The 25,974-nt window shown below is 37.3% G+C and overlaps 1 protein-coding gene across 3 annotated transcripts in view; it reads right to left on the bottom strand.

Moving 5' to 3' along the window:
- Nucleotides 1-25,974, bottom strand: part of tanc1b (tetratricopeptide repeat, ankyrin repeat and coiled-coil containing 1b) — a 198,813-nt gene that overhangs the window by 35,084 nt on the left and 137,755 nt on the right. For all 3 annotated transcript variants that reach the window (XM_052142050.1, XM_052142051.1, XM_052142052.1), the window contains exons 9-14: nucleotides 24,442-24,723; nucleotides 22,251-22,402; nucleotides 13,380-13,611; nucleotides 10,344-10,510; nucleotides 6,043-6,650; nucleotides 1,486-1,594 (exon numbers count right to left, since the gene is read on the bottom strand). In XM_052142050.1, the coding sequence (XP_051998010.1) occupies nucleotides 1,486-1,594; nucleotides 6,043-6,650; nucleotides 10,344-10,510; nucleotides 13,380-13,611; nucleotides 22,251-22,402; nucleotides 24,442-24,723 (1,550 nt within the window). The remainder of the gene's footprint in view (nucleotides 1-1,485; nucleotides 1,595-6,042; nucleotides 6,651-10,343; nucleotides 10,511-13,379; nucleotides 13,612-22,250; nucleotides 22,403-24,441; nucleotides 24,724-25,974) is intronic.

The following is a 25,974-nucleotide window of genomic DNA, read 5'->3' as shown; positions in this document are numbered from 1 at the left end:
TCTTTTGTGAAATTTGATAATTTTCCACGGCACATCTGACAATCTTTGGGAAACACTGACCTACACTTAAGTTTGACCTACATGCTTAAGTTTCGCTTACCGCCCCCCCGGAGAAAACAGGTGGTACTTCAAGCTTGAATCCGGTGAGAAATAAAAATTGCGTTAATATTTTATCAAATTAATCACACTGAATTTACGTGTTAATTCGCCAGACCTAATTATTATTCCATTTTCTTCAAATTGGTCACATTTAGCTTTTGATTTTAATTTTTTATTTTTTTTTCAAATTCAGTCTAGTCCATCAATTAATGTCTTAAAATTGCATATATTATGTTGCATATATATTTTTGTTACATTGTTATTGTTTACTTGCATAATTTGTACTATTAACAAGTGTTTACATTGATATGTAAAACACCTGCTAAATCGATACTGTCTCTTTAAGACTAGCGGCATCAGCCAGTAAGTGCATAAAACGAGAGAAGGTGCGAGTAATTTCTTTAAAACATTCATGTCTGATTAGAATTAAATGCCTATTTTTTATTGTTGTTTTTAATTCAAGAACTGACTATAAAAATCAGAAAGGGTTTTAAAATAAACATTACTCAATGACATATGTATCCATGGATCTCGTCTTTGGACACACAAGTTAAACCACACTTTTACTCTCAACACAGTTGAAAAGGACCTCTGAGCTAATAAATTTACTAAATCATTGGTGAGTGAAATCTGAACATTTACTAGCCAGTGGCTAGGATTTGGTTGCACATGCGAGTGATCTACTTGCTTTATAGAGGGTTGCCTCATAAAGTGAAAGCTCGATCTTGGGATTTACGGATCGATATCGAAGATCGCGATGCATCTGTTGTTTTTTTGTTCAAAGGGATGCACAGAGATTTCAGCTGCCAACTTTCGACCAGAAATGGAATAAAATGCAATTACAATATTTTTACGTTATTTTCTGGCCACTCACTGCCTTGTTTTTAAATTGAGATTCATTCAAATGCAAAAAATAAATAAAAAAGTGTCCAGAATTTTCAGTTTCAGCCCAGAATTGAGCAGCAACTCATACATTAACATGCCGCCACTGTTGATGGCAGTTTACTAATCATTTTAATTAATGTCTCGTCGCTAATATTTCTTTCCTTAAGAAATAGCTAACACCAAACGGGTTAAATGGTTGGCATCCATGTTTCTTGCTTACCACCACAAGATGCCAAGACATTTCTATACTGTATCACACTATATCAACCATCTCAACTTCAGAAGAGACTCCTGTATCCTGTACACACACTGAATGATAATTTAGGAGATTCACTCCTGCATTTAAATGCGTTTGTCACTTCTGATACTTTGCAGTGTGTATGTAGCCATAGTGGATCAACACATTTCATTATCAAAAATGCAACTTGCTCAACCGAGCTGCAATCACACAACACATTAAAATGTACACAAGGTCATTCACACATTTTGAAATGCAGGTACCTTAAAGATGTGCGCTTTTAGGATGTGGTGGCCCAACTCCATCGTCTGCTGCCGGTTTAACTTGCCCTCCTGCCTGGACGAAATGAAGGCCATCAGGGCATGACCACTCCTGCACAGAAACACATGTTGTCGTGTTAATGCATGTTCCGGCAGAGGGATAAATATAAACGAATAAGACAAAAAGTAGCATTGAGAAGTTACATACAGTATATGTTAAAATGTGAGGCTTCTTTAATAAATGAGATTAAATGGCATTCTTGTGAAGTAAATCTTTGACTAAAAGGTCTGCATGATTTAGTATTTGATTCAAGGCTTTGAAAGCGTCGCTGTGTTGGCATGAACGCGGTCTGTTTGGAACAGCAGGATGAGTGTAGAATAGGCTGCTTTAGTGTTCGTCTGCTCCTGCTGGTGTTAATTAACCGAGAGCTTCATTAAAAGGCCACGCATGAATGCAGCGGGCTTTGATCAGCTCTGCATCTCCTCTACATTAAACAAACATTTTCTCTATAGCTCTTTCTTTTCTGCCTCTTTCAGGACCGATATAACAAGGCGATTTCTAAAAGTCTCTTTTTTCAGTCTGGACCTGGACAGGGTTCAGGAAGGTGAGTGATCACTAGAACACTGACTGGCCAATCAGAGCGCTCAGACGCAATTTGGAATGAGAACAGGAGAGAGACAGAATCGCAATTTTGGCAGAACTGCTAAAACGGGACATGAAGCTCGCTTCAACTCATTAGCATTTGTACTACACCACCGACAACATACAATGGGTCTGTTTAATAGTCTGTGCTTCAATTAACTCTAATATAATTGATCTTTTGGGAGTCTATTAGTATTTTAGTATCTGACCAGATTTTATTTGAAGGATTCTGGTGGTAAACGTTTTTAGGACAATTGAATTATTTTGCATTGTGACAACTTTAATGACAATTAAACACATTTCATGACATTTTCAAATATTTTTAATGTGTTACAATAAAATAAATACTGTAATACAATGATTTTTAAAGGGACATTTCAACCCCATAATTATCAATATAATAATGCAAATGTCATTCTCATTACTGTAATGCAGACTAAACTATGCTATATTATTTAACCTCGGGTGACCTCGCGTACACGTGGGTTTTGGCTTCGCTATAAGACTGAATACTGTTCACAACACTTTAGACTGTCATTTAAGGGTTAATCGTCTGAAGCACCGAGCCAAGTGACACAACAGCATGGCGTCAATTTCCGTGAAGTACTTCTACGGGCGCAGAGCCAACAAAAGTGCCTCTAGTAAAAAACAAAAAAAATGTTTTTTTTTTATTGAAACCTGTTTGGTTGTAAACATCAGCATCTCTAGTTTTGTTTGATATGCTGCTTTAAAAAAAAAATCATTAATGTTTCATGCATCAGCGAGCTGATAAAAAATGCACGTGTATTTTGGGACATTATTGCCACAAAAGTGGCACATGAACTTTCCACATGAACAAATCTGTGGGTCATTTCGCTTCATTTTAATATGCATTTGTTATATTTTATTTTGTATCACTGTACAATACGGTTCTATTCATTCATTCATTACGTTTCTACAGCTTGGTATTATTTAAAGTAAAACTTAGACCCGGTGTCCCCATATGTGTAAAATACATTTTTAGATAAACTATTTCCTCTAGGATTTAAAAAAATATTTATATATTTTTTGCTTGCTAATAAGGTGCTACTAGTTAAAAAGCTAGTTTAAAAAAAGGTAAATCGAAAGTCACTTGTGCGCGCGCACACACACACACACACAGACGCGCACACACGCACACGCACACGCACGCACACACACACACACACACACACACAAAAGAAGAGGAAAAAGGAAAAAAGAAAAAATTATATATATATAAAATGGCCTATAATGAGAATTTGGTGAATGAAAACTGCTATATTAAAAAAAAAATATAAAAATATTGCAAAAAACAAATGACTGACTTAACTGACTTCAAAATAGGCTTCATTTTCCTCATGCAAAACTTATTTTATTTAATTTTTTTGCCTTGAAATATGACCTTGACATGTTTTCATTAGATTCACTTGCTGATATTTTTCTGACTCTTTAAATATTAAACCTGGGTTGATAATATACTTCAGAGTAATTAAATAATAGGAACCTTCTTAAATCACCTCTGACTTTCAAAATGTAATTAGATTGTCAAGTGATGCTTCACACACACGACTACTTTCTCTCTGAGGCACCTCATGAAAATCCTGTTCTTATTTGAATGAAAACAGTAAATTCACTCGTGTCCAAGGAGAGAGCAAAATTTAGAGAGAACAATATCCTCACCGGAATATCACATTTCAGAACTGTCTGAATAGACACAATACCTTTAAAAACTCTTTTAAAAACTCTGTTTTACTTGCCATTAAAGTTGTACTGTATCTCTATTCTAGTGGATAGAGCTTATGGTTGAAGACATCGATTTGAATATACTGCCGGCTCCAGGGGTGTTTCCAGACCTATAACTAGTGATAAGCAGCATCCTTTAAAATGAATATTCATGATATATTTGGGATGATTATTTGGGATTTATTAAATGATTATAGTGGGAAATACCAAATTTTTTGTATGCTAACATTGTCCAGCACTTTATGTACATGCACCACAGGAGATTTATGTTATTTTTGTCATGAAGGTTCCCACCAAAGTGTCAGTTCCAGCACATCTCAAATTCTGTATTGATTGAGTTCTGTGCTGGAAATGACACTGATGGAAATAAAAAGATTTAAATAAAATGACCGACACCTTTGTCTTGCTAAGGCAAGTTTCACAGCTTATATTGTATATATCCTAAATAAACAAAATTAAAAAATATTTTCACATTTCTGCATAATTTGTCAAAATTAGTGCTTAATTGGAAATGACACCCAATAAAAATATCCGTTCAGAAGCGATATTTATCTTGATTTTTCTTCATATATTTCATCTCAAGCACTTTTTACCACTTGGTTAACAAGTACACAAAAAAAAAACTTAATTAGGGGCAAAATTATTTTGTCTGGTGGAAATTATGCCACAACTATATATCTAGAAATACTTTTCATACAATACATATTAATATTTATGGCTTATGCTTACTGCACTTTTAGATTATTATAGTTCAAAAGTGAAATAATTTGTATTTTATAATGCATTTTTATAGTTTAATATTAAAAGTCTGGGTCTAGGACAAGACTAAAACTGTAAAATCTGTTAATCGGGCCAATAGTTGTGTTGTTTGTTTTCTCCCCAATTTGTAACGCCCAATTCACAATGCGCTCTAAGTCCTCATGGTGGTGTAGTGACTCACCTCTATCCGGGTGGCAGAGGACGAATCTCAGTTGAGACCGTCAATCCGTGCATCACGTGGCTTGTTGAGCGCATTACCGCGGAGACACAGTGCGTGTGGAGGCTTCATGATATTCTCCGTGGCATCCACGCACAACTCACCACACACCCCACCGAGAGCGAGAACCACATTATAGCGACCACAAGGAGGTTACCCCATGTGACTATACCCTCCCTAGCAACCGGGCCAATTTGGTTGCTTAGGAGACCTGGCTGGAGTCACTCAACACATCCTGGATTTGAACTCGTGACTCCAGGTGTGATAGTCAGCGTCTTTACTCGCTGATAATCCAGGCCCCCTTCAATGGTGATACTTAAATTATTTTTCTCACACTGGAACCTTCTTCAAAGCCTTTGCTATCTGAAATTAATGACAATATTTCAGGTCAAATGTGTTTGTTGTTAAGCAGTAACATAAAACACTGCCTTAAAAAGCTCAATAGTGACTATATGTTCATTACTACAGACAATATTTATTTTGTCACATGCAATCTATGAATGATGTACAAGAAAGGGAGCGAGGAAAAGAATCTAGAAATATTTTAGAAATAAAATCAACTCAACTCATTTTAAAATGGCATTGTATAAATGATATATCCATGTAACCTCCAGCCAGGTGTCCTAAGCAACCAAATTGGCCTGGTTGCTAAGGAGGGTAGAGTCACATGGGGTAACCTCCTCATGGTTGCTATAATGTGGTTCTTGCTCTCTGTGGGGCGTGTGGGGAGTTGTGCATGGATGCATGTCTCCGCGGTAACACGCTCAACAAGTCACATGATAAGATCCGCGGATTGGCGGTCTCAGACGTGGAGGCAACAGAGATTCGTCCTCCGCCACCCGGATTGAGGCGAGTCACTACGCCATCACGAGGAATAAGAGCCCATTGGGAATTGGGCGTTACACATTGGGGAGAAAAGGGGGGAAAATAAAAATCACCATTGAAAGTGATACTTACTAAAGTTCAGCGCTATTTTACAATGAGTGGAAAGTTTTCATTCCTATTATACATTTTAAAAACTAGCAGCTGATTAATCGTCTATCGGCCATTTTTCCCACCTTAGTTACTGGTATCGGCAAAACGACATGTTCATTTTGGGACTTCAAAGACTGACATTAGAAAATAGCAAAAGCTTGTCTGATAATATGCCAGATAGAAACACTTTAAAGGAAACAAATGTCAGACCGCCCAAGCTCACCTGGGGTCACACAGGAAGTCCGAGCTCTCTCCATCTGCCCGCCACACCAGCCACTCTCTAAAGGACGGGTGGCAAAACATGCGTGTATTATCCCTCCGTTTGATCAGGAAACACGATAGCATCTCCATTCTCTGCTGGAAGTCCTCCCACGACAGTTCTCCTCTCACGCTGCCCGCGTTCAGCGCCTGAAACAGCTGCTCATCCGTAAGTGGGTGTAGAGACGCTAGCGCCACGTTGAGGATGGGCATAGCACGTTCAAATACAGAGTTGCTTATAAACTTCATGTTGCACTGAAGCAGGTAGAGTTCCGACAGAGAGACGGGGACCACCTTGTAGCTCGCGCTTTTAATGACCAGATGGCCCTTCTCGAAGAGGTCGAGGGTCAGTTTTAGGTACAGGTATGACCCCTGGCTTCGGGAGGTTAGATGGGAGCTGACCTTCCCCACGATGATGGGGTCGGCTTTGCCGTTGAGGGAAATGTTGTTGAGAATGTTCTGGCTGCTGTTGATACGGTACTGTATGTAGCCGTTCAGGTCCGTCCCGATCTCTTTGCTGTCTGGGAATTCATCCAGGCTGATCTTGGAGAAGTGCAACAGACTGGTGATCTCCTGTAAGGAAAACGCAGGGATTTCTCTGGATTAAAATTAAACCAAAGTGCTATCAAAAGTATCGTATGACAAACATATTGGACACTTAAGCCACACTCAAATGACACTATAAATCAGGGCTGCACGATTAGGACCAAAAATCGAATTGACGATTATTTATCTTGATATTGTAATCACGATTATTAATGATGATTATTAACAATCAAACAAGTGTTGAGATGAATGACTTTAAAGCTTCTTTTCAAGTCAAATGATGTTTCTTCAGCAAATTTAAGCATCTCTGATTCCCCATTTTATTGCTCTATAGATAACTGGTATTGGATAGATCCTCAACCACTGCAAAATCATGCAATAAACAGAAACATTTGATGCAACTGGAGTAGACTTAAATGAAATGCTGTAATATGTTGGTTTCCGTTCAACTATTTTTATGCTCGTTTAAAATTTGCACTTAAGAAAACCTGAATGGAAACGCTTGATTGGATTTTCTAGAGTTCAACATTAGTTAAAATGTGCATTAAGTCGATGGAAACGGTTTATAAGCAAAACAAGGACATGTTTTGACAATTTGTGCATGTGTTATAAGTGTGCGATAGCTTGATGAGACTAGCCCAATGAAAGGACCGACATTGGCATTGGATGATAGTGGGTTCAGAATAGTTTTGGGGCGTGGACACTCCCAGGTATGCAGAGGTTGGCGGCGTATGGGCAAAGCAGCCATTTCAGCTCTTATTATTTGAGATATTACACTCATTTTGCAGCATTTAATTTTTTTTTTTTACAATTGCTCCAATACTGCAAATACAACTCTCTGTTCACCTAAAAATGTCAATTCTCTCATCATTTACTCACACTCACATCATCCCAGATATGTTTGACTTTCTTTCTTCTTCTGAATACAAATTAAGATTTTTAGAAGAATATTTCAGCTCTGTAGATCCAAACAATACAAGTGAATGGTGACCAGAAATTTGAAGCTCAAAGACACACACACACGCACACACGCACACACGCACGCACGCACGCACGCACACACACACCTCTGATATACAGAATGACAGTGAAAAATGCTTTCACGCCATCTTCAGACAGCATGTCATTATCTGTGATGACACTGACAAACACTGAAACCCTTTTTCTCATCACTCACACACAGACAACGTCATCAGGGGTTAGAAGGTCAACAGGGACAGTTGGTCGAACACAGTCACATTCACACTACAAATCAATCGGGCCAATAATCCAGCTCATATTACAGCAATAGCACTGTAGCGGAAAGCCAGACAGCCGGCACAGACACAAACACAATGAATTTTACATCTCACACACTCCGCACAGGACCCCTCCAGTCTCATCCAGCCACCACAAAAACGAGATTATGAGAAACACAGAAAACAAGCTCTCTTTGCTACCTGACGAGACCTCTGGAATCAGCAGAGCAGAGGTCTTCTTCAAAGGATCTGTATGGTGCATTACACCACAGTATATGGAGAGAAAGCCAATCTGTAGCTGCCGTTATTACACAGTTTGACATTTTAGATCAAGTATCAAAATTCAAAGTGCCAATCTGTCAAAAAGTGCCATAGTTTTATTTATGATCAGGCAACAACATCTCACATCCACACACAGGACTGGATGATATTTGTAGAAAAAAAAATAAAAGAGAGTTATTGTTGCCAAGTTGATTTAATGAAAGAAGTAAAATTATGGATCGATATTTATGCCAATAGTACTTCATTTTTTTTAATTCCACCACATCTCTTTAGCACAAGTTACTTACAGTGGCAAGAATTATGTGGTTTTCTGCATTTATTGTTCATAAAATGTGATCAACATTTATCAAAGTCACAAGTATAGACAAACACCGTGTGCTTAAGCTAACAACACACAAACAATTATAATCATGTCATTATTGAACACATCACAGTGCTGTGAAAAAGTAAGTGAACCCTTGGATTTAAAGAGCACCTATTATGGTTTTTAAACGTGACTAAAAGAACTTTCAAAGAACTTGCAAGAAATTTGTAATTCAACATTTATTTCAATTATTTAAACATGCAAGTTAAAGTGTTTTTTTATACATATATAAATGCCATAAAATCAGTGGACATAACTTGATTAAAGTTGGACAAAATCTGGCATTTTACAGTGGACTTGTATTTAATAATAGGATTAAATAGGCAAGAAAAACTTAAGTGTACAGGTACATTGCCAATGCATTATTAGACACCATACATGCAGATATAAAACATATTAAATGCAGAAGTTTAATTTAAGTTTAGTTTTTGACACTGGTTCAGATGACCGACCATGAGTGAGCATTTTCGGGTGAGTCCGCTGCTTGCCCTTTTTCAATTTTAGCCACAGGAAGAGGGGAAAAAACATTTGTGAAGAATCAGGAAGTAATAAATAAATAAATAATAAAACAAATATTGCATTATTTTAATTAATGCATTTAATATAAACTACTAATCACAAAAATTAATAAGTTCAATTTTCCAGCCCTAGTTTGATGTAATTACATTTCAAAATGACATATTTAAATTCAAGTCCTGAAGTTCAAGGCCTAGTGGCACAAATATCAATCCATATACAGTAAAAATTAAGTTAATAATAATCAAGGCATGTTTACCACACAGTTTTAGCTATATCGTATCTCACTGTGCCAGACTAGTAACAGTACTGACTCACTTGTAGTGACGGCTCGGAACAGAAAGCATTCGGAAGACGTCATAAGTATTAAACACACAGACACACCACCAATCTGCCGTCTAGAACATTTCAAACTGAAGACGATTCTGCTCAGTTAGCCTCACATTACCTTACAAGCTGTCAAATCTAAGCCAACAGAGAAACACACTCACTCACTCTCTCTCACTCTCTCTCTCTCTCTCTCTCTCTCTCTCGAATCCTCTCCCATTTCCGTTTCACCTCCTCCTGTCTGGATTATTGTCTAGCATACCGTCTCCTTTGATGGATCAGTGTTGCTTATTGGGTACAAGATCCCCTGCCCAAAGTGACAACATGAGGTGGAGAGAGCCTGAAATAGTGAATGTAGCACCGAACTTGAACTAAAAGCAGATTTAAAAGAATATTACTTTTATGCACGACTTAGTGATTCTCATTAAATTCGTATTACTGTATAATTGTACGAAATTCTGTAAAAAGTTTATTTTAATTTATTTATAAACAGTACAAGAAATACTACCATGATTTAAAAATACTGTACAATTTAAATGATTTATTTGCATTTTTTTATATTAAATAGTGCTGTTTTTTTTTTTGCATTAAAGTAATGATAATTTGGAGGGCATGTGCTGATTTATTATATTTTAATGGTCCTAAAATAAACGTCATTTTCTTTGTGCAAATGTTTATTTTTTTTTTAGACTTCTTTATTTTGATTTTGGGGTATGAGATATGAGGTGAAATGGTATATTTTTTTAAACTTTGATTCTGTTGTTGGGCAATCTTCGCATTGATTTTGTGGAATGAGATACAAATATTTGCTATAGTAATGGACAGCATGCAGACTGGATACGTTTATGATCAAACGTATTAGGATCGATTTACGATCAATAATAATATTCATAAGAAAACTTTAAATCTATAATAATATTAAGAGTCCTAAGAAATTATCTCTGTTGCATTGTGAAGTCAAGCATGCATATTGAGTGTATATTCATGTCTTACCAAAAGACTCGTTCTCACGGTGATGATCAGATTGAGCCAGCTGGGGAATTTGGGAATGATCTTTGTAATAAAGGAGGCAATAGTGTCGCCATAGTCTGGTTTATGAAACTCTGCCTCGTTCAGCCCGTCAATCAAGATGATGTAATCTTCCTCTGGAATCTTCCCCTCTAATAAAAAAAAGGAATAAATAAATGTCAGTTACCATTCTGGATTATGCTCAATGCAGATTCAAAAATCTCTTTATTTTACATAATCGAACTGGCATGTGGCTCAGGTGGTAGAGCGTGTCGGCCGCTAATCGCAGGGTTGGCGGTTCGATTCCCGGCCCACATGACTCCACATGCCGAAGTGTCCTCGGGCAAGACACTGAACCCCAAGTTGCTCCCAATAGCAGGCTAGCGCCTTACATGGCAGCTCTGCCATTACTGGTGTGTGAATGGGTGAATGAGTCACAGTGTAAAGCACTTTGAAAAAACGCTAAGGTTAAAAAAAGAGCTATATAAGTGCAGACCATTTATGTCAAACCTGGTGAACCACGTTGAAAGGCACGTGTTTAATTTCACATAAGCGTGAATGAGATTTGAGAGCTGTGACGAAGGGGATTATCAGTGATTAAAAACATCAATTTCAGTCTGTTCATTACACAAAGGTACTATATGGATTCAGAAGAATCAAAACATAGTGCACAAGTCACATGCAGTACCGCTGCTCCCTATAAGCAGACTATGCAGTCTGAGTAGGGCACCAACTCCCTAGGAGGATACCAGAAAGTCCACCGGCTGCCCTTACTCGCACGTTATACGTTATTCAAGGACCCGAAAGCAGTTGCGGAACACAGATGATCGATTCACGCTCATATCACGCGAATCCCCCCCCCCCGTCCCATTCATAGATGTTTGAAACGGCATGAGTCTAATTACAGAATTTTCACTTTTGAGTGAACTACTTTAAACTCTTCATCTGGGCATATCTTTGCTGTGCCCGACCAAACCATCACCCATCAGTGATCAGAGGCTACTTTAATAATTCATTACACACGGAGATCTGAGCAACTGAGCAAATCTGAGCTTGTTTAATATATTTTTTTGAACGAAGGCTCTAGGAAAACAGCCGAGCAGAATACATAACCCACTTCTGCCTTTAAATCTACACAACTGACTTTTTTATTGGAATATGGAGCTGGTTGCAAAAGTGCATGCAAGTTATAATGCAGAACATTTCTCAATCAGAACTTTTCTCTTGTTTTCCTGTAAAAATAAATATCTTAACATTTTTAAATAAGAGAAGAAAAATTGTGTGAGAGAATGTGGTCTGTTTTTGAGAATATATCTTTAGATTAAGTTTGTTTTTCTCACCCAGCTGGCAAGTTATATTTGCTTGTTTTAAGCAACCAAATGTGACATAATAAGCTATAAAGGTCCTTCCTTGTAAATCACTTTTTGCCCTAACTAAAAACGAATGCAATAAGTTTGGCGATCTCTTGAGCTCTATTTTCACAGTAAAATCTCACTGGTCCAAAATCCTGTTACATATAGCTGTATTCTAAATGTAAACATCTGATTGGCTGAGACTGTGTCACATCTTGCACATAGATTCTACAAACAAATTGCTTACCACTGAAATCTTCACATCTTGCCTGGTTGTTTGATTTATGCTTGTTACATTGAAAATAGAGCTCTCAATCGATTAACATTTTTTATTGAATTAATTACATGGGGTGCCGATGAATTAATCGAATTCATTGCAATTAATCGCATATATAAATATTTGCTGTGAAAGCCTCTCAAATAACAATTCAATATATAATGATTAAATCATTATAAATAGTTATATTTAAATATATATATATATATAATTTAAAAAATAGCATTCAGATAATTAAAATGCATTACATTATTGTAGCAGAGCAGTTAAGCAATGCAAAAAGTGGCTTCTGAAGGCAATATATTGTTCATTACCATATTATGTCCATATACCTATCATTCGCCTACAGTTCACTGCAATCCATTTTGCAATTGTATTTGTCAATCAGTCCGAGATTTATTATAAAGACGCGTCAATGTACACCTGCGTCAGACGGACACTTTGAGCGCCTCACTTTGTTTGCATCGTGTCATAAACGTACTATTTTTAGGTCGATGTATCAAGTTTAATGTAGTTTAATACTTCGAAAAACACGTCTTGAGATCCACATGTTCAGATATGCTTAGTTGAGATCAACCTGTGAATGTAAGAACGCTTCGTCATGTTGTGTTGTCAGCGTGAGTGTGGTTTGTTCTCTGTATAAGCTGCACGTTGCCTATACAGCTGAAGTTTAGCTTACTGCCCCCTGGTGAAAAGAGGTGGTACTTCAAGCTAGAATTGCTCAGGAATCTTCCTTATTACAGTCCGGGAACATGATTAATTGCGTTATTGTGTTGTTTAATTAATCATACTGAAGTAATGCATTAAATTAGACAGCCCTATATAGAAAACAATAGGTATGAGAAAAAGATATATTTAAGATACTGCATAAAAAACACTTATTATCTTGTTTAGATATTTTTTACTGTTAAACAAGACTGATAGGGGATGATTTTTAGCCCAGGCTGTGTTCTCGCCTCTCATGCCGTATTGATCCTGAGTGTCTACCATCTCCATCATACAAACACGGATTTGCTCATCTGTGTCAGAAACACACTTTTACAATGAAGTATCAATTGAACCGAGAAAGAGACATCCCAACATACTCATTAAAACAGACCACATCGACCTTGAGATCTGAAGTCTCAGATAGTGTCTGAAAACATAAATGTACTGATGGTATAGGATGAAGCTGTAGGGGCTCAGAAGGGAAAACAAAAGATTTGGTTCTTGTCAATAACATGTTTGTGGGTTGATGCTTATAATTAGGGATCAAAACCTTTTGAGAAAGCATCTAAGCCATCAATTATTGCGATGAATCATTCGCAATAAGACCAGGAATGTGCATTACAAGAGTAAACGGGGTGAATGTAAATTTCCCGCTTCTTTATCAGGCTGGCTGTGTTTGTGTACCTTTGCGTAGATTGGCGAGGGGTTGGAGAATGCCCCGTCGGAAGGCAGCCATGGGGTCTTGCACGCAGGTGCGCAGACTGAGCATGCTCTGCAGATGAGGCTCTTTCAGCAGCAGCTCGCGGTATGCGGTGAGCTGATGTGCTCGGCACAGGAGAGCCGCGATGCTGTGCACAAACTCAGGAACTAGACACGTGTACGTGTTATCGGCCTGACAATAATGATACGCCACCACCTGCAAAAAGAAAGAGAACTTTAAAAAAATGATTTCATGTTAATCACATTCATAATGAAGCAGCATTTTCTAAATGGTCTAAATATTTTTCAATCATTTACACTTACAATTACATTTATGCATTTGGCAGACGCTTTTATCCAAAGCGACTTACAGTGCACTTATTACAGGGACAATCCCCCCGGAGCAACCTGGAGTTAAGTGCCTTGCTCAAGCACACAATGGTGGTGGCTGTGGGGATCGAACCAGCAACCTTCTTATTACCAGTTATGTGCTTTAGCCCACTACGCCATCACCACTCTGGAAGAGCAAGAGGACCAGTCTCATCCCCGGAAACATCAAGTCAGACCAGCACCACTCCTCATTTGACAATTCTCTCTCTCTCTCTCTCTCTCTCTCTCTCTCTCTCTCTCTCTCTCTCTCTCTATATATATATATATATACACACTCACCTAAAGGATTATTAGGAACACCTGTTCAATTTCTCATTAATGCAATTATCTAATCAACCAATCACATGGCAGTTGCTTCAATGCATTTAGGGATGTAGTCCTGGTCAAGACAATCTCCTGAACTCCAAACTGAATGTCAGAATGGGAAAGAAAGGTGATTTAAGCAATTTTGAGCGTGGCATGGTTGTTGGTGCCAGACGGGCCGGTCTGAGTATTTCACAATCTGCTCAGTTACTGGGATTTTCACGCACAACCATTTCTAGGGTTTACAAAGAATGGTGTGAAAAGGGAAAAACATCCAGTATCGCGGCAGTCCTGTGGGCTGAAAATGCCTTGTTGATGCTAGAGGTCAGAGGAGAATGGGCCGACTGATTCAAGCTGATAGAAGAGCAACTTTGCCTGAAATAACCACTCGTTACAACCCAGGTATGCAGCAAAGCATTTGTGAAGCCACAACACGCACAACCTTGAGGCGGATGGGCTACAACAGCAGAAGACCCCACCGGGTACCACTCATCTCCACTACAAATAGGAAAAAGAGGCTACAATTTGCAAGAGCTCACCAAAATTGGACAGTTGAAGACTGGAAAAATGTTGCCTGGTCTGATGAGTCTCGATTTCTGTTGAGACATTCAGATGGTAGAGTCAGAATTTGGCGTAAACAGAATGAGAACATGGATCCATCATGCCTTGTTACCACTGTGCAGGCTGGTGGTGGTGGTGTAATGGTGTGGGGGATGTTTTCTTGGCACACTTTAGGCCCCTTAGTGCCAACTGGGCATCGTTTAAATGCCACGGCCTACCTGAGCATTGTTTCTGACCATGTCCATCCCTTTATGGCCACCATGTACCCATCCTCTGATGGCTACTTCCAGCAGGATAATGCACCATGTCACAAAGCTCAGATCATTTCAAATTGGTTTCTTGAACATGACAATGAGTTCACTGTACTAAAATGGCCCCCACAGTCACCAGATCTCAACCCAATAGAGCATCTTTGGGATGTGGTGGAACGGGAGCTTCGTGCCCTGGATGTGCATCCCACAAATCTCCATCAACTGCAAGATGCTATCCTATCAATATGGACCAACATTTCTAAAGAATGCTTTCAGCACCTTGTTGAATCAATGCCACGTAGAATTAAGGCAGTTCTGGAGGCGAAAGGGGGTCAAACACAGTAATAGTATGTGTTTCTAATAATCCTTTAGGTGAGTGTATATATATATTTGTAGTATATAGTTTTTTTTTAACTGAAATAAAATTGAAGATTTTAAGAAAAAAAATATCATATTACTATTATATTAATATAATCATATACAAATGTAGTACTTGGAAAGTAAAAAAAAAAAAGACCATAGAGCTTATACAATGTACTTCTCACAAATCAAGATTTGAATGAAATAAAAATAAAAAGGGAATAAAAAAAAAAGAAAATCACAAAAAAGTAATAAATGAAATATTTTGAGCCTTTTTTTAAACAAGTGTTGAATTACATTTATTTAAAAATGTCTTTTTTAAGAGGCCGACAGTTCCAAATAGGGCCACAATCAGATTGCAAACTGACCCACATATGTCTGAAGAAAACAGAATAAATAAAAAAAATATATAATGTTTTCGTGGTGATGATGAATCTGGGATTTGATTTGAACAAATGTGAAGTCATAAAAAATATATACAGTATATATATATATATATATATATATATATATATATATATATATATATATATATATATATATATATATATATATATATATATATATATACACAGTATGTATATATATATATATATATATATATATATATATATATATATATATATACACAGTATATATATATATATATATATATATATATATATATATATATATATATATAAATAATTTTATAAACATTAAGAATGTGCATCTTCTGAAAGAGTGGATGAGAGCTTACTTGAACATGAAATGATGTTACTTCATTTAATATTAAACCATAAAAGTCCATCATAAAAATACAATTATTACACATTAAAACTATTATAACCTACACAGTGAAATAAACAAACCATTTCAATATATGTTGTCTGAAAATCTAAAATTGGGACTGTCCCACAGTTGAGGCGTAATTTCCACCACATCAACAATTGTTCTAATAAAGTTTCTTAAAAAAAATACAAATCAAGGTAAACATCACTTTCTATGAAGCCTATACTTAAAATGCATTGTAAAGGCATTATAATGCATTCATTAAGTCTCATATAACATGTTGTAACTTCTCATAAATAATAGTAACCACAATTATAATACTTACCCATTCATAGTTATACCTTAATGAAAACGCATTATAAAATGACCAACATTACATTTTATCGGTAGAAGTTAGAATGTATTGTATTATTATATATATTAAGTATGCTTTAAGTGACAAAAGCAACGTCTTCTTATTAACATCCATACAGATGTTATCCAACATATCCAAAATATCCAACAGATATTTTAAGACATGCTTTAACCTTGTAGCTAAACATGCATTTTTCTTCCGGTCTCAAAATTGACATCAAGAATGTACATGTAAGAATGTAGGAATGTGTTACTTCTGTATTCTGTCATTTTATAAATGCCATTGTAAGTTTGACTTGTAATGTATTGTATATTACAAACTTGTGTTCTGACTGTATATAAGAAGACTTCAAACCGGTCAAGACCACTTATAATGGCATATGATCACATCAATCCTTATGACTGTTTACATAATGCTGCTTTTGTAGACAGCACTTTTAAAAAAAACAATATATACTGTATATTACATTAAACTTTTGAGTATAAAATTGGATGTTGCTTGTGTTATAATTATACTCTTTTAGGAATAACTATGAATAAGTTAAGTGTTCTAATGTATTATAACAGTAGTTATATATATATTATAATTATTTATGTCTCATTATAAGTTTTAACATATTATGAGACATTAAGAATACATTATTATGACTTTAGAATGCGTTATAATTTTTCAAGTGTTAACAATATTTTTATTGGGTGTCATTTCCAATCAAGCTGTAAAGGTGCTTTCACATACAATGCAAAGCGAGCATTTCGCGCGGCGCGATTACATACACAGTCAATGCAAATATGCGAATAGACGCGACTCGAAAGCGAGTTGAAAATTTGCTTGACACGTTGTCGTGAAAGCATATCAGCATTGAGACTGTCTGGATGTCACTGACGTACTAGCAGAAGAAATCTGGAAAAATGGATGAACATTTTTTTTGCAGCGGTGTGTGGACACCTGAAATTGTATGACACAACGTCATACATGTACAGAGACCGGACGAATAAATACATGGCTTGGAGGAAAGTGAGTGAAGAAGTTGGACTACCTGGTAAGTTCTGAAAATATGCGCGTCTACTTGATTCCAGCTATTGGTCGTACTTTACTATGAACCAAGTCGTAGAAGCCCCGCCTCCAGTCCTTATCCGGAAGAGAAGGGGGAATACTCGCGGGTTTGAGTTACTCTCGCGAATGCGAGTTTCAACACAAATTTATAATCCAGCGGTCAAACTCACGTGAGCAATGCGACGTGAAAATTGTCTTCGTGTTGTATGTGAACGCACCATATTTCTTATCAATAAAAAGGAGTCGGACATTTACTTTAATTTGAGATAAGCTGGAAACGACACTGTGGTGGGAATTTTCATGACTTTCAGATAAAAATGCCAAAAAAGACATAAACCTCCTGTGATGCATGTACATGCACTGTCAGATATTGTTGGTACACAAATAAAATAAACTAGTAAGAGTGTGAAATATATGCTTTCAAGAGGTTCACAGTGCACATAGTTGAGGGGTTATCCTAAAAATGCTCTAAAATGGTTTTAAAGGACGATTATTTTTTTCCAGAGGAACCGTCGTTTCAACCAAACCGCTATTGTAGACAAATAGATTCAAAAGGTTTAATGCAAGAAGTAAACATCTAGTTAAAATTATCAAGATATGTTTCATACTAAATGAACACAAGGAAGCATATTTAATATGATAGTAATATTAATGATGCAGCAATATTTACCTTGTACTTCCAAGACAATTATTGAATCAGAATGAATTGATTCATTGAAACGGACAGTTTGAACCAGTTCACAAACTTCAACACTATTTGAGCTACTGAAGTTTTAATCTTAAATTTTTATTGCTTAACTCGAATTACCCTTATCTGAGGTAAAATCGCTGTAGCGCACAACCTCGAGTGACTTACTGCTTTATTAAAATTCCTCCCTTGAAGATTTCACATACCCAGAACGAGGCATCATCCAAGGGAATTCATTAAACCAAATATTTCTCTCTGAAATGATGTCCTAACTGTAGAGTTCACCACATCAGTCACCACAGCGAAGAAACCTGGCAGTGAAACGCATGAGAGCAGGGTATCCTAAAGGCACTGGTCTCTCTTAATTGGCTCGGATGTATTACTGAAACCTCCATTTGACAGATTGGCATATTTCCCAATTGGACAGTTGGGGTTAATAGGAATGGTGTGGTGTTCACCCTGAGACAAGCTCTGGGAAAAGATCATCAATCTAAATCTCCTTCAGGTGCATTAAGTCGATCGTTTTGAACAAACAGTGCTATAAAGAAACTCTATAGTGCTTGTTCTATAGCGCTCATTCACTGTGGGACCAGTGTAATCCGAGCTCTGAATGAATGACTCTTATGAGTCCAATTCCTGACAAATGACTCATTTGAGCGGATTCTTTTCAGTGAATCAAATGCATACGGTGTGACCAGTGCAGTGCGGTTCCCAAACTAATTTGTTTGATTGATGCATGCTGTGTCTGACTGGAATATGTCTATCATTTTCCAAATGACACAGACGTTTTTTTAAAAAGAAATACCATTATGCTGTACACTGATTAGGAACGAGTGTCTAATTACGTGCTTTTGTCTAATCAATGAATGTGTAATTAGCCGCTGTCAACTGTGCATTTGCTGTCCTCGAGCGTCAGCGTCCACATGGGTGCAATTCTCTTTAAATGCGACCAAATGACCACCCTGCAAACTTGTTGCCATGGAAACATGCGGGACAGCTTGTCCCCAGGGAAACATGGATGATACATAATTTAGCTCACATTGTGTTTGACAGAGGACAGCGATGTACACAGAGACAGCACAGCCAATCAGATGCAACCTCTCACTCTGCAGGAAAAGAACATTTAACATTTCAAGTCACCAGGAGACAGAATGAGATATTCTCCCAAAACACACAGTTGTCTCGGTAGCTTTATGACAATTCTCTGTGTAAACACTACAATCTGTTCAAACACAATAACAATCACAAGCCCTGTTTAACTAAGTGTATATTGTCTCTTTAAAACAATGCCTGTTTGACCTTTAGAAAACACATGCATGCACCATATTTAAATGTTAATGTTGACTTTTGTCTTACGTGAATGCAAAAAGCAGTTACAACATTTTTTATATGTGTAAAAAATATAACACAGTCTGTTATGTTGGTAGTATTAATCACACAGCAATATTAAAAATGTTCTTAGTTTACTTCAAACTTAGTTCTTTAATATTTTGTCTGTTTACATGAATAATTAAAAGAACTTGAAACAATGTTAACTTAAGAAAACCCTTATAGGATATGTGTTTCGATGCCTCTCGCTGTGTTTTCAGTTTTAACTGGTGCTGTGTCCAGTTAAAGGAAGATGTAGAGCTGCTTGGCGAAATGGTGTTCACTTTCTGTTCAAACATCATCCAGCTGTCTGGTTGTCCCTCGGTTTGTGAAATTCTCAAGGATATGCTTTGTTACTGAACCTACTGCAGCAAGAGGCGTTGAAACGGGCAAAGACATCTATCTGCGCATGGGCCAACAAATTTAAAAAAAGCACATTATCAATAGCAGCATCTATATTCCCGGTGGTAAATGTCATCAAACAAGCAGAAATAACTCCCATTGTTACACTTTTTTGGAGAAAAAAAAACTAATACAAATTTGAGAGAGACCATAGACAGGACATGGACTCAGGAAGGCACTAAGACCCCTAAAAAAAAGCATTTTTCTCACAGTGCGGTCAGGGCTTCCGAAAACCTACTTTAATATTTCCAGCTGATTTTATATTGTTTTCCCTTTGCAAATAAGCGCAAAAACGGGCAAGAGCTGATCTTTCATGATTGTTGTCATTATACTGAATAAAGTGTGCGAGTTAAGATGCGTTTTGGGCGATCGAAACGAGATGATGCTAAAGACAGCTGTAACGTGTTCCAAAATGTTTTGAGATTTGTCCATGTGATGGGGGGAGGGCGGGGCCGGATCGTGATTTTACACACCCGGTCCATTATAAAGGCTGACTGCGGACGGTGGTGCGACAGAGAGAGAGAGCGTTTACGAGCACCAGTGTAAAAGGGAGTTAATGGGCAAGGAGGTGGCGAGAACCGGCTTGACAATATAAATTAAAAAATGTGGCCATGTTGCCACAACTTTGGAGGTATTTTTGTCCCCATGTGCACTTGTAAACTGTAGTCTGGCTTTTTATGGCAGTTTTGGAGCAGTGGCTTCTTCCTTGCTGAGCAGCCTTTCAGGTTAAGTCATTATAGGACTTGTTTTACTGTGGATATAGATACTTGTCTACCTGTTTACTCCAGCATCTTCACAAGGTCGTTTGCTGTTGTTTTAGGATTGATCTACATTTTTCACACCCAATTACGTTTGTCTCTAGGAGACAGAATGAGTCTCCTTCCTGAGCGGTATGATGGCTGCGTGGTCGCATGGTGTTTATACTTGCGTACTATTGTTTGTAAAGATGAATGTGGTACCTTCAGGCATTTGGAAATTGCTCCCAAGAATGAACCAGACTTGGGGTCCACAAATTTTGTTTTTGAGGTTTTGGCTGATTTCTTTGATTTTCCCATGATGTCAAGCAAAGAGGCACTGAGTTTGATGGTAGGCCTTAAAATAAATCCACAGGTACACCTCCAATTGACTCCAATTAGCCCATCAGAAGCTAATTGCTAAAGGCTTGACATAATTTTCTGGAATTATCTAAGCGGCTTAAAGGCACAGTTAACTTAGTGTATGTAAACTTCTGACCCACTGGATTTGTGATATAGTCAATTCAAAGTGAATCAATCTGTCTGTAAACAATTATTGGAAACATTACTCATGTCATGCACAAAGTAGATGTCCTAAACGACTTGCCAAAACTATAGTTTGCTAATATGAAATCTGTGGTGTGGTTAAAAAATGAGTTTCAATGACTTCAACATAAGTGTACGTAAACTTCTGACATCAACTGTACTTTACATGGACGGTAGCATACACGTCTTATGTAAGACACTGTCAACACTATAAATTAGGAAGAGGTCTTGCCCCTTCACCTGTGGTTCACCTGCAGCACACCTGTGGGCCTTCATTAGGAATGTGAATGAAAGACTTATCAGTTGAGATGATACTCAAAGAGGAGGTTGTGTGGCAAGCTTCTGTACATAATATATATGTTTCAGTACGCACAAATAATAGTAAAACCATCCTTCTGTGGGAGAATTCTGCCAAATGTTAATTGTCCAGTCAATCAAGTCTTACTGAACAGAGGCATGTGTTTAATCAACATTTATTTATTAAAGCTTTGTTTTGCTTAAGATGTAGGTGAACGTATTATATATATATATATATATATATATATATATATATATATATATATATATATATATGTCATTCATGTTTGACCACTACGTTTGCACCTGGTCCAAACACAACCTTACAGTGTGCATATGAAACAAAATTTCCACAGGTCTGCCAACATTCAATCAGCATTCGCTTCATTTTTGAGAAAATGTTATGAATGGGGTGTTAAAGATTGGGGTTGGCAAGTTTACCAGGTCTAATTATATTTAAAGAGAAATTCTCAAACTGCAAAAAGTGGCCTCTTTTCTTTAATAAGTGTCAGCTTAAACCAGCTAAGAGCAGCAAACCAAATCTGTTTTTGGGAAAGCAGGCTTTATAAGAGGAAAGAAAAAGTAGTAATTTATTTGTTAGTTAAAACATTTACTGCCATCACTGACACATGTCGACACAAGTATGTGACACAAGTTGTAGTGCTCATGCAAGTTCAAATTCAGCTTGTGGCATTTCCTCATCCATTTCCCCCTTCTTCTCCCCATCATTTCCTGTTTCATATCATGGAAGTGGCAAAAATAGTTTTGCGAGCCTACCTTTGCAGCCAGGCGTTTGACGGCCTCCTCGCAGCGTCGCTGGAGCTCAGGTGTGCTTGGACAGTTGTTGAATCTCAGGGTGTTGGTGGCACTCGGGGGCGGGTTAGGTTGAGGCGGTTGACTCAAGGGCAAATCCGAACTCTGCTCTCCACCTGGACAGGGGAATACACACCATCAGTACAAATATGATCAGCTGTTGTGATTCTAGAAAGATCCGTTTTTGTAACGAGTCTCCATAAACGTGCAAGTGTACCTAGATGTACAGATCAGGCATAATTATAGGTAGAGAGTCTGGAAAGAAGTATTGGGAATCCATTGTTGAATGAATGAATTTCACATCATTTGATCTTATTATTGGTCCTGGAACAACTGCTGATGCAGTATAAGCACCAGAGCCGTTGTCATGACAATAAACACACATTGGCTACGTTTTTACATGCACCCTCATAATGTGATTAAGGCAATACTGTGATTAAACTGTTGCTAATATTGTGAGTACGCTAATAATCAGAGAGTAATAATAATCACTGTAAGATATGCAGAGTACTCATTTTTATTCGCTTTATTCGGGGATGTAAACATTTTAATCGCATTTCTTCCATTCTGACCAATGAAGATGTTACGCTCAAGCACAGGTTCAAAAATATCACGAAACAGAAGCTGCACTTACTTCTCGGCTTCATGCGAAATGGCAGTTTCTTGCACCGTTTTCCAGCAGCAGTGCTTCCCAACTGCAGAATCTACAGCCCCATTGCAAAATAAAACATATTTCCCAAGTTGTGTATGCACGTTTGCAGTCTGACTTGAATTTTGGTGGGGTAAAAAAGACCAAATCAATGTCAAAATGGCAAGAACATCTTTCAGATGAGTTTGTCCTTGTGGAAGGAACACAACAACATCCGGCTTGTGTATTTCGATTAAAAAACAAGTGACTCTTATGAACTGATTCTTTTTAGTGAATCAAAACAGACAGAGCAAGCAGTGCAATCCAATCAACAAATGACTCTTTTGAACCAATTCATTTTATTGAATAGAAACAGTTCATCCAGTGTAGTCGAAAATGACTCTTATTAAAAGAGTTCTTTTAATTAATAATTCAAAAAGATACACAAACTGACAAATTTTCCATATGCCAAGCTGTATTTGTGAGTGAATATATGTGAGTGGTGGTGGCGTAGTGGGCTAAAGCACTGAACTGGTAATCAGAAGGTTGCTGGTTCGAGCCCCACAGCCACCACCATTGTGTCCTTGAGCGAGACACTTAACTCCAGGTTGCTCCGGGGGGATTGTCCCTCTATTAAGTGCACTGTAATCCGCTTTGGGTAAAAGCGTCTGCCAAATGCATAAAAGCGTTAAAATGTCACATTTCTCAGCGAATAATCAGAGTATTGGTGCACATGTAAACATACCCACTGTTGTATGAAATCGTTTATAAATGAGTTATGAAAGGCATGAAACCGATCCGATGTGAATCAGAATGTTACAACTTTGATTTGAAGCAAAAAAGTATTTGAAAATCGGATAATATACTAAACGTCTTTAATGAGGGAATGAGCCACAATCCCATGAAGCATTGCAAATAACATAATAGAATAAATACATTTTGCATATATTTAAAACTATTGATTTAAAGTTTTAATTCGACTTTACAATCAATATTTTATTACATTTATCGCAGAGAGAGTATTGAGACCGACTCGACTGCATCATGGGAGGTCGCAGCAGAGCTCTTCTGGCACACTTTGTTTGCCGCAATTCTCTGATTGGTGGATATTCTTCTTCAGGATCATGGGTAGTGTAGTCCTTCATCAGGATTTCCGCTATTAAATACGCAAAAAAAATTATAATTTCATCGATTAACAACCTCGGAGCTCGCGGTAGGTCTGTCCCCTATGAAGCAAAACAATGGGATGCTTACTTCTAAACTCTATTCAAATCATCGTGTCTTTTTGTGATAATTATTATGAATACAATGTTCATATTGAATATTATGCTTTTATTGTTGTAGTCTACAAATTATTTATATTTTATGGTGTCAAATAGCATAAAGAAAACAACACGTCACTTCTGCTTATCAGTTTTTAGACACTTAAAAATGAAAATACCAGTCGTAAAAAACATTACTGATCTCTTGGTCTTTAGTGTTTATTAGTGACTGTGGATTCAGGAAATCAAGGAAACCAAGACTCACTTTTAGGAGAAGTGCTTGGGCTGTTGGATGCGATCTGACGCATGCGGCCGCCATGGCAACTGAGGGCCACCAGGCGAGAGATGATGGCGGTTTTGCCAAAGCCCACGTTACCCACAATGATAGCCCCAGAGCTCTCGTCTGATTCGCTGGACCTCAGGTCATCCTCAAGTTGCTGGAACAGCCAATCCCGGCCAACGAACACAGAGTCAGTGGTGATGCTGGGCACCTCGAACAGCAGTGGCTTGAGCATGATGTCAGTGGGCTTGTACGGAGCAAAGCGAGCTGAAAAACACAATTCACAATTGAGAGATTATGCTCAGAAATTTACAAAACAAACATAAAATCAAATCGAAATAAAAACTATAAAAGCAAACAAAATCAAGAATGACTCAAAAGAGCTGGTTCTTTTCAATGGATCGGTCAAGAAGACTCATGTATCAGCCTCTATTTCAAGAGTTCCTCATTTAAATTGAGTTTACAGACGCAAGTCATTACATTCGTCATGTCTAACTTGAAATAAAACAAGAACTGTTCCTGTATAATGTGTATTTTAGCTGTGTGAGAACTAAATCAGTTCCATTACTGACTAGTTGTTTAGTTTTCTCGTAATAACTGGAACATTAAAGTGAACATGAAATCAAAATCGACCCTATTAACTTAACGCACATTCCTGGTCTTATTGTGCACGATTTATTGGTGCATGTTATTCTAAATAAAATAAATAGTTTTTTGTCATATTTCATCCAAATGTCAGATACACCTCTGAAATAACTTTATGCTGCTTTTATTCTTTAGTGGAATTTTTTTTCCCATGCCTAATGGTGCATATCTTTCTTTAATGGTGTTTTTATAGCTTAAAGAAACATCATTGCCCTGACTTTGACCCCATGAGCAAATGTCTACATGTTTGAGATATGCACCCGTAAATTTCTACAATTTCCCTACACTTTCTAAAAGTTGATTTGTCATGGATGTAACTCTATTAGTGAACTGTAAAAGCATTCCTAGATCATATTATTTACATAAAGTTAATGTATTGAGCAATATTATGTCCTAAAACTCCACTTATCTGACTGAACACGAAGCTCTTGTTAGATTATAAAGGGCACGGCAAAAAGCTGATTTTACTTTGAAGTTTTCTGGAAAGTATAGATTATTATTAATAGAGACATTGTGAAACATATACATATACAGTGGCAAGAAGTATGTGAACCCTTTAGAATTAGTTGGTTTTCTGCATTAATTGTTCATAAAATTTGATCTCATCTTCATTGAAGTCACAAGTATAGACAATCAAATGGTTATAATGGTTCATGTCTTTATTGAACACGTCCCATTAAACATTCATAGTGCTGTGGAAAAAGTAAGCGAACCCTTGGATATAATAACTTGTCGATCCTCCCTTAGAGAAATAACATCTACCAAGTGTTTCCGGTAGCAGCGAATTAGACCGGCACAACGTTCAGAAGGAATTTTGGATCATTCTTCCTTACAGAACTGCTTCAGCTCAGCCATACTCTCAGGATGTCTGGT

This window comes from Xyrauchen texanus, chromosome 14 (genome assembly GCF_025860055.1).
Source record: "Xyrauchen texanus isolate HMW12.3.18 chromosome 14, RBS_HiC_50CHRs, whole genome shotgun sequence".
Taxonomy (NCBI): domain Eukaryota; kingdom Metazoa; phylum Chordata; class Actinopteri; order Cypriniformes; family Catostomidae; genus Xyrauchen; species Xyrauchen texanus.
This window is presented reverse-complemented; position numbering and strand designations above follow the sequence as displayed.